The sequence below is a fragment of the Olea europaea genome, chromosome 16 (assembly GCF_002742605.1).
Source record: "Olea europaea var. sylvestris chromosome 16, O_europaea_v1, whole genome shotgun sequence".
Lineage (NCBI taxonomy): Eukaryota > Viridiplantae > Streptophyta > Magnoliopsida > Lamiales > Oleaceae > Olea > Olea europaea.
In genome coordinates, this window is record NC_036252.1 from 4,590,902 (window position 1) to 4,604,806 (window position 13,905).

A 13,905-nucleotide genomic window follows, 5' to 3' on the forward strand; every position below is an offset into this window, starting at 1 on the left:
TGTTTTTTGGGGGGGGGGGGGGGGGGGGGGGGGGGGGGGGGATGAGCACCTATGATCATGCTCAAATTTAGCTAAGTTATAACAATAAGTTCCTGCCACTGACATTTCCTGGATAATGAGCATTAAGAAATCATATTTACCAGATTTTCCTTAAAAAAATGTAAGCATTATGTTCCTGTTACTGAATTATTCAGAGAATTAAAGCCCAAGACTCATCACTATAATTCATTTCCAAAGCAGGATACAACCTTGCGAAGAAATGCAAATAGCCTTGTGCAAAATACAAACATCAATGGGTCTGCAAAATGCAAAAATATACGTTGGCATATACCATTGTATTATGCACGGCCCATCAACTCAATTTATCAACAAAATCTGCACTAACTGTAACATTCGTAATTTGAATTTAGCGTCCTTCAACGTCATTAACAGTACAACTTAAGATTGAACCTCCTCCACAAGAGGATATGACACAGACCATATGATTAATGTTTTTTATAAATCATAGTGATGAAGGCACGTACAGTATATGCAGAATTGTGCCATCCCATAATTGAAATAATTTTTTCCCCTTTTATTTGGTAAGGTTGTATCATTATCCAATCATCCACCGCAGAACCCGATTTTCATATAACTTGAGGGAAAGCTTATTATTCAGTGTGAATGGCGAAATACAAGATCATAAAACTGGATGACGTGGTACTGGAATCTTTAATCACCAAATTAAGATTTTCATTTAGTACTAAATAGAGATATCTATTAACATACTAAAAAAAATCGGTAACAAGAGTATTTGATTTCAGTTTTTACCATTGTGTGAAGCACATAATTGACAGAGCTCAACCCACCATTGTGCGCTTTCTTCCCCTCTGTCTCACTGAAATAGGTCAGAAAACCAATGGAAAAAGGAAACAAAATTTAGAATAGTACATATAACATCACATTAGGAATAAATGTCTAAACCGAAGGGCACCTTGGGCTAGCTTATTTAAAGTTGATGACCACTGCTTTGAGGACTTCCTGTATGCAGCAAGTATTCTATCCATCTATGCAAAAATTACAAAAAGATCAATTTGAATTCAAGTGCGTCTTTTAATCAAGAAATAAAGGTAAGCAATTGGTGATTTATTAATCAGTATGGAATATATCGGTTGACAACAGCATAAAAAAACTACAGTTCGTTGCAAAGAGATACTCCCATGTGTGGATAAAATGATGATACCAGTTCTGCAGTTGTCTTGCACAATGATTCTATAATTCTTTGATTTGCAAACATGATCCCACCCAACCAACCACCCCAAACCAAAAAGTGAAAAATGAAAAGACAAGAAAAGAGTGGAATTGCAAGTTCGCTCGACCTTCCACAGCTCTATATCCAATAAAGACTGTTACACCATACTAAATGACAAATCAGTGGCAAAAGAATAACATGAGGGTCTAATTATCTTTTGCCAACAAAGAGAGGAAATAATTGCAATGACTCGTTTTTTTTTTGCTTTCTTATGTCTCCTTGACAATCAAGTGTGGCATCTTGAAAATTGTATGGTAGATAAGGATGCTCACCACATTTCCACATGAAGAATGCATAGAGAGCAAAGCTCGTTCAAGTACATATAAATCAACTGCTTTGTCTTCTGGAAGGGTTGATGTAAAGCTTAGACCAAAATCAATGACTACCTGTGAGAAGATAAAAACAGAATCACCAACTTTATACAACTTAGGTTTCGATTTGCATGGGGTTCACACCCCCATCCCAAATGAAAATGATGGAGTGGAAAAGAGAGAGTACTGACAAAGTAGAATAGATGAATTTTAGAAAATTGACCCTCGAGAAAGGTAAATGATGCTCATAAAGGTAGAAAAAAAGATCAACCAAAACCTATAAACAACTGATGGAGAAATAACCCACCAGCTGATTGGTACCACTCCGAATTAATATGTTTGATGTCGTTAAATCACCATGGATGAGGCCACCATCATGCAGTTTGCCAATTGCATCACCAATTTGAGTCGCAATATCATTCATCCGTTCTTCAACAATACCATGTAATCCAAAGTCAAGGAATACGTCTTTCACTGAGAGACCCTCAACATATTCAAAGGTCAAGGTATGTAACAAAGGATCGACAGCATAAAGCACTGGAGTGGGAACCCCAAGTCGCCTAGCTTTTGTCATGCACCTTGCCTCCTGCTCCAAAATTTAAATTCTGAAGTCAAAAAAGCAGATAACTATGATAATTAACAATCACGAAAGGAAGTGACTTGACATAGAAACACCAACCGCATTTAAGCGTTTGAGTGTGAGCTTTGAGTCCAAAGATGGATGCCTATACTTCTTCGAAAAGCGTTCCTTGACAATAGACCTCCTATCGACAAATTTTGACTCGAAGACTCTCTAAATAAGATACAAGATGAAATTACAAATCATAGGGAAATAAAGTTAGTCCATATTTACAAAGACGGAATTACAAATCATAGGGAAATAAAGTTAGTCCATATTTACTAATTGTTAGAGCATGATCAACAGGGAATATGAAACTGCGAGAAAGTATTTTATTTTTTTCACTTTTTCTTTTTTTTTTTATATTATAGTGACATGGTCCAATACAATTTTAAAAATAAAAAAAATAAACTATAGCAGCCAAAAGCTTACAAGGCTACTAGTAGCTGTTCTTAATAATCCAAGAAAATAAACAATCCAACTTACAGCTTCAGCACCTTGCTTGATCAGAACCATGGAGCTCTCTATTTCTTCTAACTTGTTCCCCATTATGAAGTAGTCCACGTATCAAGGGTAGCTGGAAGTCAATGGTATTGCTGGAATTAAATGTAGAGTTACCAGGAAGCTAAACAATCACAGTAAAAAATTCCCAAAATATCAGAAGCAAAACAGTCGGCAAGATATATTTTATTGCATAGTCTAATTTAAGGCGCAAAGGTAAAAAGCCCCTTTCTAGGTTCTTTGCTTTCAGAGAATCTCCATGAGCCTGCGAATGTAAAATGGAGCAAGTTTGTAACCTAAAAAGTTGATCCATGCTATCAAAACTGATGGAAAAAAGGTCTAAATTCAAATTTCCTATTGATAATTCAAATTCAAATTTATTTGTATCCTAAATTAGAAATAAACCCTAAATCCCTGGTCCATGGTGAAGCTGTAGTATGCATCCATTGGGTGGGGTGGGGTGGGGGTGGGAGAGGCTTAAGGACCAAAATAATGGTGCCGCCGCTGATATATTCATTAGCAAGATGTGGACTTGGGTTTTCAGTAGAAACCTCCAGAAGCAAAACTCTCCAATAATTTCAATTCATCCACCCAACACTTAAACATCTTGAAAACAATTAAAATTAATCATTGAAGAATAATACAACAAGCAGTAAAATACCAAATCTGAACTAGCAAAAACTAAATCTCATTAGTTTAGAGCATAAAATCTCTCGCAAGTTTAAATTTGCCAGTGAAACGAAGAAAATAGATACCTTTTGGACTGGAGGATTCTGGCGGCGATACGAGTAGCAGAATTAACGGTTGCAGGACAAAGAAGAACGAGGAAATAGTGGAAGATGAAGAAGAACTAGTATAAATTGTCAAATGACCCCTAAACAATTGGAGGGTGATAAGTGCATTTTGTGCACTTATTCGGACTACATAATTGTGCTTTTATGTTGTCAAATTATTAATTTTTACCTAATTTGTGTTAATTTTCTTTTGTTTTTAGTTATGGACCCGTTTTGAAGCAATTGGAAAAGAAAATAATCAATTAGCTATTAAATTGAGTTTGTGGACAGAATCTCGCGAAATAAAAGATGGAGGATCAAAATTGAGGAGAAAATGAAGAAACGGACTCATTTGCATTACATGGAAGAATTGAGGACTTTCAAGAAAACACTACATTAAATGGGGTTTTCTTTTGGACTTTTAATTGGAATGAAACAAATTGGTGGGCTGCAAAAAGTTGACCTAAACACATATATCAATGTAATACCCACAAAAGTCTGAAGAAAAAAAGAGAGCCGAGGCATAATAGAATAAAGATACAGATAGAAAACAACGCGAAGGAGGCTTCCGTGGGAGAGAATTGAAATCCCTTCTGGGGATTAAATATACAGCAAGCCGAGAGCTTAAGTAGCCGGAGGTTTAATAGAATAAAGACCACAGAAAATCAGCAGTGATGCTATCAAAAATCGTACCTGAGCAATTCCGAGCTGAACGACTGATGACGAGCACGAACGTGATCTTCCGATACCTGAAACAAAGGCGTCGAGGTGTGTCATCATCGTCCCTCCGATGCTTAAGTTAGAGAGAGAATTTGTGCGTAAGGCTATGAACTGAAAATTATGTAAAACGTACCTGAATAATGATTAAGGGCTTTGTATTTATAGAGGTAGGTGGTGTGTTCATACTAGGATTCCGTAGTGCACTTGTAATAGGATAGCTTGATTTTGCAATCTTATACCAATGAGTCCTACGCGAGATAGGAGTTTGAATTATGGTATAACTGGGATACCAATCATTTAATAGAGTTCTTCTGGGCATAGGAGACATAGGTTGAGGAGTTTAAGTCGGAATAAATTTCTCATTGGATAAAGCGTTGACGTTCGAGGTCATAATCCTGAGGACACGTCGAATGACGTTCCATGAACTTTTGGGTCAAGAGCTCGGGCATGTGAAAGACATCCCGAGCACATATATCCCGAGCATATTGATACACAAATCGACGAAGTAAAGTCCTCGGGTACAATACGTCGGGAACAACATTTGGTAACATCAGTGGCCCTCGTGCACCTGTGCTCGATTTTATATGCATGAGGATAGGTGCAAAAGATCAAAATTACAGTCATCGGTATAATACCCCCGACAATTCATTGCAGAGGAAAGATTCGTGAGGGCTGACATCAGATGTGGTAGTGACGCCAGCCCTAGTACAAAGGCGGTATAACTTTTAGACCCTAGGATGTACGACACGTGACATGATCGAACGGTTCAGGATGCGACCTTTGGCCTGCCACCCATGTTTTCCTATATAAGCCTCATTTCCTATTCATTTTTTTACTTTTTCACTATCAGTAAACCTTGTTGAAGTCGTCGGGATAAGGTGAGTCCTCAAGACTTTAAGTTGTTTGTTTTTAGAAAAGTCTAAATTTAAGATAGGATGTCGAGCAGTGATAGTGATACATCGTCCTCGAGTTCATAAACCCCAACCGAGGACTTAGGACAGTCAATAATTCCTATGGCCGTCCCCATAAGTGCTAATCCTCAAGCTCAGGATATCCCGACACCGTTAGTATACCCTGACCAACCGTGTAGGTTTAAGGAGCACCTAGCAGTGGCGACTGCTAGGGAGTTCGGCCTGATGCCGAACTGTGATATTAGATCTCCCAGGGATGAAGATAGGGTAGCTATTGCTCAGGAAGGAGAGTTTGTCGTTTTTAAAGATTCTCTAAAGGGGGGATTTAGGTGGCCACTGCATCCTTTTTTCCTCGCACTTTTGACCGAGCATAATATGAGTCCGGGGCAATTAGTGCCGAACGGGTGGAGGATGTTGACATATTTTTTTATTGGTTGTAGATACCTCGGGATTATCCCGTATGTCGACCTATGTAGGATGGTTTTCGACCTAAAACAACTCCCCCAGTACTCTTGTTTTGCCTATCTCTCAACCCTAGGTGGGTTTAGAATCCCGAGGATGCCTAGCTCCCTGAAAGGGTAGAAGGATAAGTGGTTTTATGCTATACCTCAAGATCTCGATGTTCCCTTTAGTCTTCGGTAGGGGGTGCCCGATACTACTAGGTTTTGTGGGGGTCAGGCGTATTTTGAGTCGTTGGAGAGGCATAGGCAAATGCTAGAGGAACTCGAGCCCCTCATTTATGATTTGGATGATATCCTCGAGCTTGCGAACATGAAAGGCGTCGAGGGTAGAATACGCGATTTTAACGCTTTAATTTTCCGACCTATATTTTTATTAATGCTCGTGCTAATAACATGTCATTTTTTGCAAAAATGACGTTTAACCCAAGTGCCCTTCGTCAGGCAGTTAGCAAGAAGTCAAAGGCTCCCCAGGCCCGGGCTCCAGGCCAAAGGAGGGGCCAAAAGAAACCTCGGGATTCGAGGCTTGAAAAGTAGACAAGTGGGCCCAGTGAGTCGTCAAGGCCCCAAGGACCGTCTCCGGGAGTAGAGAGAATGGGAACTCAGCAACAAGATCTTCTGGGGACTCCTCGAGATCCTCATCCTCGAGGACCTGTTGACGTGGTTGACCTTGAGGATGAATGCCTACCACCGGGCCTTGCTAATCCCGAGGGATGCTCCCGGTGTCAGTCCGTGCTCAGCATTGTTGATAAGTACCGGGCAGACGTCGATTTAAGCAATGGCTTGAGGGCTCTCGAGGCTATGGCCTTGAAGGTAAGATCATCGACAGTTTTTATTTTTATCATTTTTTACAATCTTTACTTCCCAAGGTTAAGTTGCCCGCGCTCTTTTTTCCAGACATTGGGCATAGCTCGAGGTCTTTCCTTAAAGGGAAAAGACGAGTCTTCAAAAATGGCCGACCTCGAGGGTGCCATTTCTGCTCGAGATCTGAGGATCGCCGACCTCGAGGAGGAACGTGCTCAGCTGATGAGAGAGCGCGAATAGATGAGAAATGATCTTCGCAATGCTTAGGATGAGGCCAGTACTGCGAAGGACGAGGCTGAGCACCTCAAACTCGAGCTTGAGCATACTCAAAAAGAATTGGACGCAAAGCTGGCCGATGCTGAAGTTGATGCGGTTGAAGACTTTAAGAAGTCTGTCGCCTTCAACGAGTTGAAGGGCGAGTATGCTATGGGCTCATACTTTCATGCCTTGAAGGAAGCTCGAGCTTTTATCCGCCTGAGGCCAGATGCTCGCCTTGAGGATCTGAAGTCGATTCCCGAGGTGGCTGATGACCTTCAGCTTTCTGAGTCTGAAGAAAATGCTGGGGATGAAGACGTCGATATTGAGGGTGATGATGTTGAGGAAGGCCAGGGCAGTTAGAACACCGACGTCTAAATTTGATCAATCCCCGAGTATTTATTTTAATTTGTAATTTTTGACGTAAAATGCCCTATCTTAATGAAAATAGTTTTTTCCTTTTTACCGAGCTCATTTTGTGTTATCGACGCATTTTTATTTCATCAACATATGCCGACGACTTTTGTCAATTAATTATCCCGACAACTGAGAAGAATTAATTATCTTGAAGACAAAGAAGATTAATTATCTCGACGACGAATTATTTATCTCGACTATTGAGAAGAAATAATTTGATTTTAACCAAGTCATAATGCCGAGGACAGTGATGAATGTAGGATATAGTTTAACACATGACGGTAAAAAATATCCCGACATCTAAGATAAATTAATTATCTCGACGACTAAGACGATAAATTATCTCGACGATTGAGAAGAATTAATTCGATTTTAAGCATGTCATAAGGCTGAGGACAGTGATGAATGCAGGATATAGTTTAACACCTTGATTGTAAAATTATCCCGACGTCAGTATTGAACCAATCCTATGAATACCTCGAGGAATCATCGCGAGGGGTGGTAACCTCGAGGTATACGAAGAATTGTGCCCGACCTCTGTACAGAAGTATATCCCGAGGTTTTACTTTGGAACCTCAGACAAAAATCCAAGGATAGGTGGTCAGGGATGTATGTCCTCGAGATGTTTACTTGTGCTGCAAGATTTTGATGTGCTGATTATGGGCTCCAAGGTTTGGGTGCTTGCACGGGGCAAGGCTTAGGTGCTTGCGCGGGGCAAGGCTTTGGTGCTTGCTCGGGGCAAGGCTTAGGTGCTTGCGCGAGGCAAGGCTTTGGTGCTTGCGCGGGGCAAGGTTTAGGTAATTCCTGAACGCAAAGCAAACTATAGGGCTTTTATACCCGAGGTTTGAATTTATTAAGTTCTCGGACTGCACTCGGATTTATATTGCATACAAGCTGCCTACGTACCCAAACAGGATCAAGCCGAACGTAGTTCATTACAAAAGAAAACAAAAAACATGCATGGGCACGCAGGCCCGTCACACTAGAAATAAAATGCAAGGGCACACAAGCCCGAAGAACCAAAAATAATATTCAGAAGAATTAGAAATGTAGGAATAAAAATAAAATCTCCTAGATGGCATCGAGAATGTTACTTGTAATATATTTTCAGATTATCGGCATTTCAGGGCCTTGGAAGAGGTATACCCGAAGTGTCTCTTAGGCTGTACGTTCCTTTGCGAACCTGTCGTATGACCTCAAAGGGTCCTTCCCAGATGGGCCCGAGCTTCCCTGGAGGGTGACCTGCTGCTTCGGCCCTCCTCAAGACCAAGTCGCCAGCTCTGAACCTCCGAGTCTTGACTTTGTTATTAAAATGTTTTGCTGTCTTAGTTTGGTAAGAGGCCACCTTTATAGCGGCTTGCTCCCGTACTTCTTCCAAGAGATCAAGGTGTTCAGTTGTATGCCCCAAGGCTTCTGGCTCTGGCCTCCTATGGCTTGGCAGTCTAATTTCCATCGGGACCATTGCTTCAATGCCATAGGCTAACATAAAAGAGGTTTCTCCTGTGGTTGTCCTGTGAGTTGTTCTATACGTCCATAGTATAGAAGGCAGCTCGTCGAACCAAGAACTCCTAGCATTACCAATTCTTGTTCGGAGGTCTTGTAATATGATTCGATTTGTTACCTCGGCCAGACCATTGCTTTGAGGATGCGAAACTGAAGTCAGACGGTGATCAATTCCAAGGTTTGAGCAAAAGTCCCTAAACTGATGATTGTCAAATTGCCTGCCATTGTCGGTGATGAGGACCTTTGGTATCCCAAACCTGCAAATGATAAACCTCCAAGTGAAGGACCTTAGCTTGGGCTCCGATATCGTTGCGGGAGGTTCGGCCTTTGCCCATTTTGTGAAATACTCTACTGCTACAGCAACAAACTTTAATTGACCTCTTGCCACAGGAAAGGGCCCGAGGATGTCAACTCCCCATTGTTCAAACGGGGCCAAACAGTTAATGTTAGTGAGGTTTTCGGCCGGTAAATGGATAACATTACCAAACCTCTGGCACCTATCACATCTCTTAACATATTCTGAGGCGTCTTTCTTTATATTTGGCCAATAGTACCCATATCGTATGAGTTTAAAGGCTAGGGCCCTGGCTCCTTGATGATTCCCGCACACACCTTTATGAACTTCAGCAAGGGCCTGGGATGATTCTGATGGTCTGAGGCACCTTAGGTATGGAAGAGTAATACTTCTGCGAAAGAGGACACCACTGATCATGCAGTACCTAGGAGCTCGAGCTCTGATGCTTCTAGCCAACCTGGCATCGCTTGGTAGATTTCCACTTGTGATTAATTCTATGATTGGGTCCATCCAAGATGGTTCGTTGTCAATGTCCATGACGTCGGGGATTTGATTGATGCTGGGTTCTGTGATGACTTTAATGTGAACTGTTCTATCCAGGCTGTCAACCCCCATGAACACAAGCCTGGATAATGCGTCGGCTTTTCCGTTGTCCTTTTGAGCAATTTTTGCAATTTCACAACTCTTGAATTTTCGTTGAAGATCCTGAACCTTCATGCAGTATAAACTCATTTTCTCGTCTTTCCTTTCAAATGATCCTTCAATCTGTCTGACCACCAGTTGTGAATCGCTGAATACCTTCACGAACTCGAGCTCAAGGCTAAGGGCTAGCTCCAGAGCAATAACGATGGCCTCATACTCGGCCTTGTTATTGGTTGCTTCAAACTCAAACCTAAGAGCGCATTGAATCTCCATATGTTTGTCAGACTGATGATGATGACCCCTGCACCCGAGCCCGAGGAGTTCGATGCTCCATCTAAAAATTTTTTGCCAAGTGTCCAAATTAGTGCTCATGCTCGAGCCGTCACTTGGCCCCCGAGGCCTAGGGGTTAGTTCTGCAATGAAGTCGGCTAGTGCTTGGGCTTTGATAGATGGGCGTGGTTTGAATTCGATGTCAAATTCTCCAAGCTCGATCGCCCATTTCATCAATCTTCCTGAGACGTCTGGCTTCTGAAGTATATGCCTAAGTGGTTGATTAGTGAGCACCACAATAGGGTGAGACTGAAAATACTGCCGGAGTTTCCGTGCTACTATCACCAAGGCAAGGGCAAGTTGTTCCGCCAAAGTATACCTTGTTTCCGCATCTAGTAGGACCTTGCTCACATAGTAGATAGGTTGTTGGACTCTGTTAACCTCTTTCACCAAGACCCCGCTGACCGCGTTTTGAGATACGACCAAGTACAAAACTAAGGTGTCACCAGGCTCAGGCCTAGTGAGAATAGGAGGAGATGCCAATGTTTGCTTGAGCTCCTGAAAAGCTTTCTCACAGTCTTCACTCCAATTAAAGCCTTAGTTTCCTCTGAGGACTTTGAAAAAGGGATAGTACCTATCTGATGCTCGGGACATGAACCTGTTCAAGGCTGCTATCCTACTAGTCAACCTCTGTACCTCTTTCTTGTTCCTTGGTGATTCCATAAATGCCACGGCTTGTATTTTGTCAAGGTTAGCCTCTATCCCCCGGTGAGTGATCATAAAGCCCAAGAACTTGCCCGAGGCTATGCCAAATGCACATTTTGCGGGGTTCAACTTCATTCTGTACTTTCGCAAGGTGTCGAAAACTTCTTCAAGATCTGAAATATGCTGGTCCACCCGTTTGCTCTTGACCACCATGTCATCAACGTACGCCTCCACATTCCTTCCTATCAAGTTAGCAAAGACTTTGTTGATGAGCCTTTGGTATGTTGCCCCTGCATTCTTCAAACCGAAAGGCATGACCTTATAACAGTATATGGCAGAATCGACCATGAATGATGTCTTTTCTTGATCTTCCTCGGCCATGAGGATTTGATGATAACCAGAAAATGCATCCAAGAAGCTGTATAGCTTATGTCCAGATGTGTTATCCACCAAGTTGTCAATCCTCAGTAGGGGATAACTATCCTTTGGACATGCTTTGTTAAGATCTGTGAAGTCAATACAGACCCTCCACTTACCATTGGCCTTCTTCACTAAAACAACATTGGCAAGCCAATCGGGATATTGGACCTCCCGAATGAATTGAGCACTGACGAGTTTGTTAATTTCTTCGCGAATGACCTCCCAACGTTCTGGGGCAAACTATCTTTTCCTCTGCTTTACTGGTCTGGCCCCTGGGCTAATGTTAAGCCTGTGGACTGCAATTTTGGGGTCTATCCCTGACATATCCTCAACCTTCCAGGCAAAAACGTCAATGTTACGAGATAAGCAACCAATAAGTTCTGTCTTTAGGGTGACGTCAAGATCCCGACCAATCGTCACCTTCTTATCATGCTTGAGCTCGATTTTCATCAATTATTCGATAGGAGCAAGTCTGACTTGTTGCCCGGTCTCGAGCTCCGTCCTCGAGATTTGCATGACGTCGTTGTTTATTTCCCGAACGCTGGCAACATAGCATTGTCTGGCGGCTGTTTGTTCTCCACGCACGACCCCAACGCCATTACTTGTTGGAAACTTCATGGCTAGGTGGAAGGTAGACACAATGGCTTTGATCTTGTTCAGGAGTGGTCTTCCCAGAATAGCGTTATAGGCCATTGAGACACGTACCACTTGAAAAGATGTCATTTTCGTAACCTGTTTCTGGCCAGAACCCAAAGTTAGAGGAAGCTCGACGACACCCTCTAGAGTGATGACTCCTTCCCCAAACCCTTGGAGAGGAGTTTTAACCGCTTTGAGCTGCTGAGATGAGATTCCCATTTTGGCAAAAGCCTCTTGTGAAAGTATATTGGCCGCACTCTCGTTGTCAACCAAGATTCTCTTTACTTCAAAATTGGCCACAATCGCTGAGATGACCAAGGCATCATCATGTAGAAGTGATACACCTTCCAAGTCCCTGGTTCCAAAAGTAATATCCTCCAGCTTTCCATGAGGCATCCCAGAGGCCAATGTATATTGTCAGGCATATTGGTTTCTTCCACTGTTCGAGTCTCCTCCCGAGGTAATATCCCCAATGATGATATTGATGGTTCCAAAAGTGGGTTGACCATCCCTTTTTGCTTCAGGGGCTCTTTCCCTACCACGATCGTTCCTCGGGCGTTTGTCATTACCGACGTAGGAACTCAGGAGTCCTCTTTTAATAAGGGCTTCAATCTCCCGTTGCAGGCCTTGCAGTTTTCCGTGGTATGCCCATGATCCCGATGGAACTCACAGTACGTGTTTATGTCCCTAGATTCGGGTGGTGACCTCATTCTGGCAGGCCATTTGAGTTCCTTCATATCCTTGATCTCCATCAATATATATTTTTTTTTACGTATTTAAACGCGTGAATGACGTCGAGGAAACCTCTTGTCTCTGTTTTCTCCGAGGTGGTTCTTGACGGGGGTTCGGGTCGTGCTGTCATTTATGCTCGACCCTATCATGGGATGGTCCAACATTTCTCGGGTTCAGTGTTTCCTCCATATTTATGTACTTCTCGGCTCGGGTAAGAAACTCGATCACCGTCTTTGGCAGAATTTTAGATAATGACATCTTGAAAACCTCACACTTTATGGCATATGTGAGGGTAGAAACTGCTGCAGTTATATGTAGGTCGAAAATCTGAAGTCTTTCCTTGTCGAACCTGGTCATGAAGTCACGTAGGGTCTCATTTTGCCCTTGTCTAAGTTGCATGAGGGAAGCCGCTGTCTTCTTGATGCGTTTACTGCTTGCGAAGAAAGCAGAGCACTTGTCCGCCAAATCCGAGAATGAGGCTATGGAGTTGGGCTCTAAGGTTGAGAACCAATCCCTAGCAACATTTGTCAAAGTTTGCGAGAAGGCCTTGCACATTACCTGATCCGGTGTGACCTGTAGGTTCATGACGTCCGTGTATACGTTAAGATGATTGATTGGATCGGTGGTCCCGTCATATTCTTTGATCCTAGGATACTTATGTAATACTCCGAATTTTATGCTCATTTAATTTTTAGAATAGCAATTTAACTTTTTAAAATTTAGTATGGCCAAAAAAATTATTTATGGTTGCCAAATTTTGCATTGGTTGATTTATTAAAAGTTTTTTCCAAAATAATTTGTTAATTAGGGGTTTGGGATAAATGTCCATTTTATACCTAATTACTAAAATTAAACATTGTTTCTCCAACTTGGCCGAAAATTGATGAAACATATATACATGAGGTGTTTTAAATTTAAGCATGAGGTGGCTAACTAATGCATGAGGTGTTTTGAATTTAAGAAAATGAAACCATGCAGCCTACACATGTTGAGTTTCTTGAAGAGTCACCCAAAATTAATCATTTTTCTCACCTATAAATAGATGTGTTGCTGCCCTTTATTTCTCTTGCATGAAAAACAATATCACTTGTTTGAAAAAGGGCAGAAAACGTGAGGGAAGAAGAGGACCAGCCTAGCATTTCTCAATTCATTTTCAACCAAGATTTCTTCAAATTTTATTGTAAGATACTTTCTATACTTAAGTGGTAGGATTTCATGAAAATATTTATGCTTAAGCTATGCATGAAAAACCATAATATGAATGTGGTAGACAAGTCCACAAAGTTAGATATCTACTTATGCCTTAAGACCAGTCCAACGGGCACCGGCAAACCGGAATGTGCAAGTATGTGTTTGATTGCATTCTTTTGTGTAGTATTACATGATAAAATCCAAGCATGGTATCTTACTGAGTATTCTTTATACTCATAGTGTTCTATACTAAATTCTCAGATTCATAATTGTGGAGTTGGTGGAAGTCAGTCGGCAAAATCGATGATGGATCAAGGACAAAATTATTTTACATCGAAGTTTCTGTTTTGTATGTTTTGTTTGACTACTTTCCATATGTTTTGCTTTTGTTATTATATAAAAACATGTATAAAATATGATGTAATATGATACTGGAAGTAAATTATGTAAT

General features: G+C 41.6%; 1 protein-coding gene across 5 annotated transcripts in view; it reads right to left on the bottom strand.

Annotated features, from left to right (window-relative positions):
• The window catches only part of LOC111411810 (TP53-regulating kinase), a 4,377-nt gene extending 752 nt beyond the window's left edge, over positions 1–3,625 (bottom strand). The window contains exons 1-8 of one of the 5 annotated variants that reach the window (XR_002705901.1): positions 3,478–3,599; positions 2,708–2,987; positions 2,282–2,395; positions 1,910–2,188; positions 1,564–1,677; positions 974–1,046; positions 811–877; positions 525–635 (exon numbers count right to left, since the gene is read on the bottom strand). Coding sequence is in view for 4 of the 5 variants with exons in the window: in XM_023042420.1 (XP_022898188.1) it covers positions 840–877; positions 974–1,046; positions 1,564–1,677; positions 1,910–2,188; positions 2,282–2,395; positions 2,708–2,770 (681 nt within the window). In the remaining variant the exon portion in view is untranslated. Of the gene's footprint in view, positions 1–524; positions 636–810; positions 878–973; positions 1,047–1,563; positions 1,678–1,909; positions 2,189–2,281; positions 2,396–2,707; positions 2,988–3,477 lie in introns of all 5 variants that reach the window. The other 4 variants (XM_023042420.1, XM_023042421.1, XM_023042419.1 and 1 more) reach the window with 4 other exon arrangements.
• Positions 3,626–13,905: the final 10,280 nt, after the last annotated feature.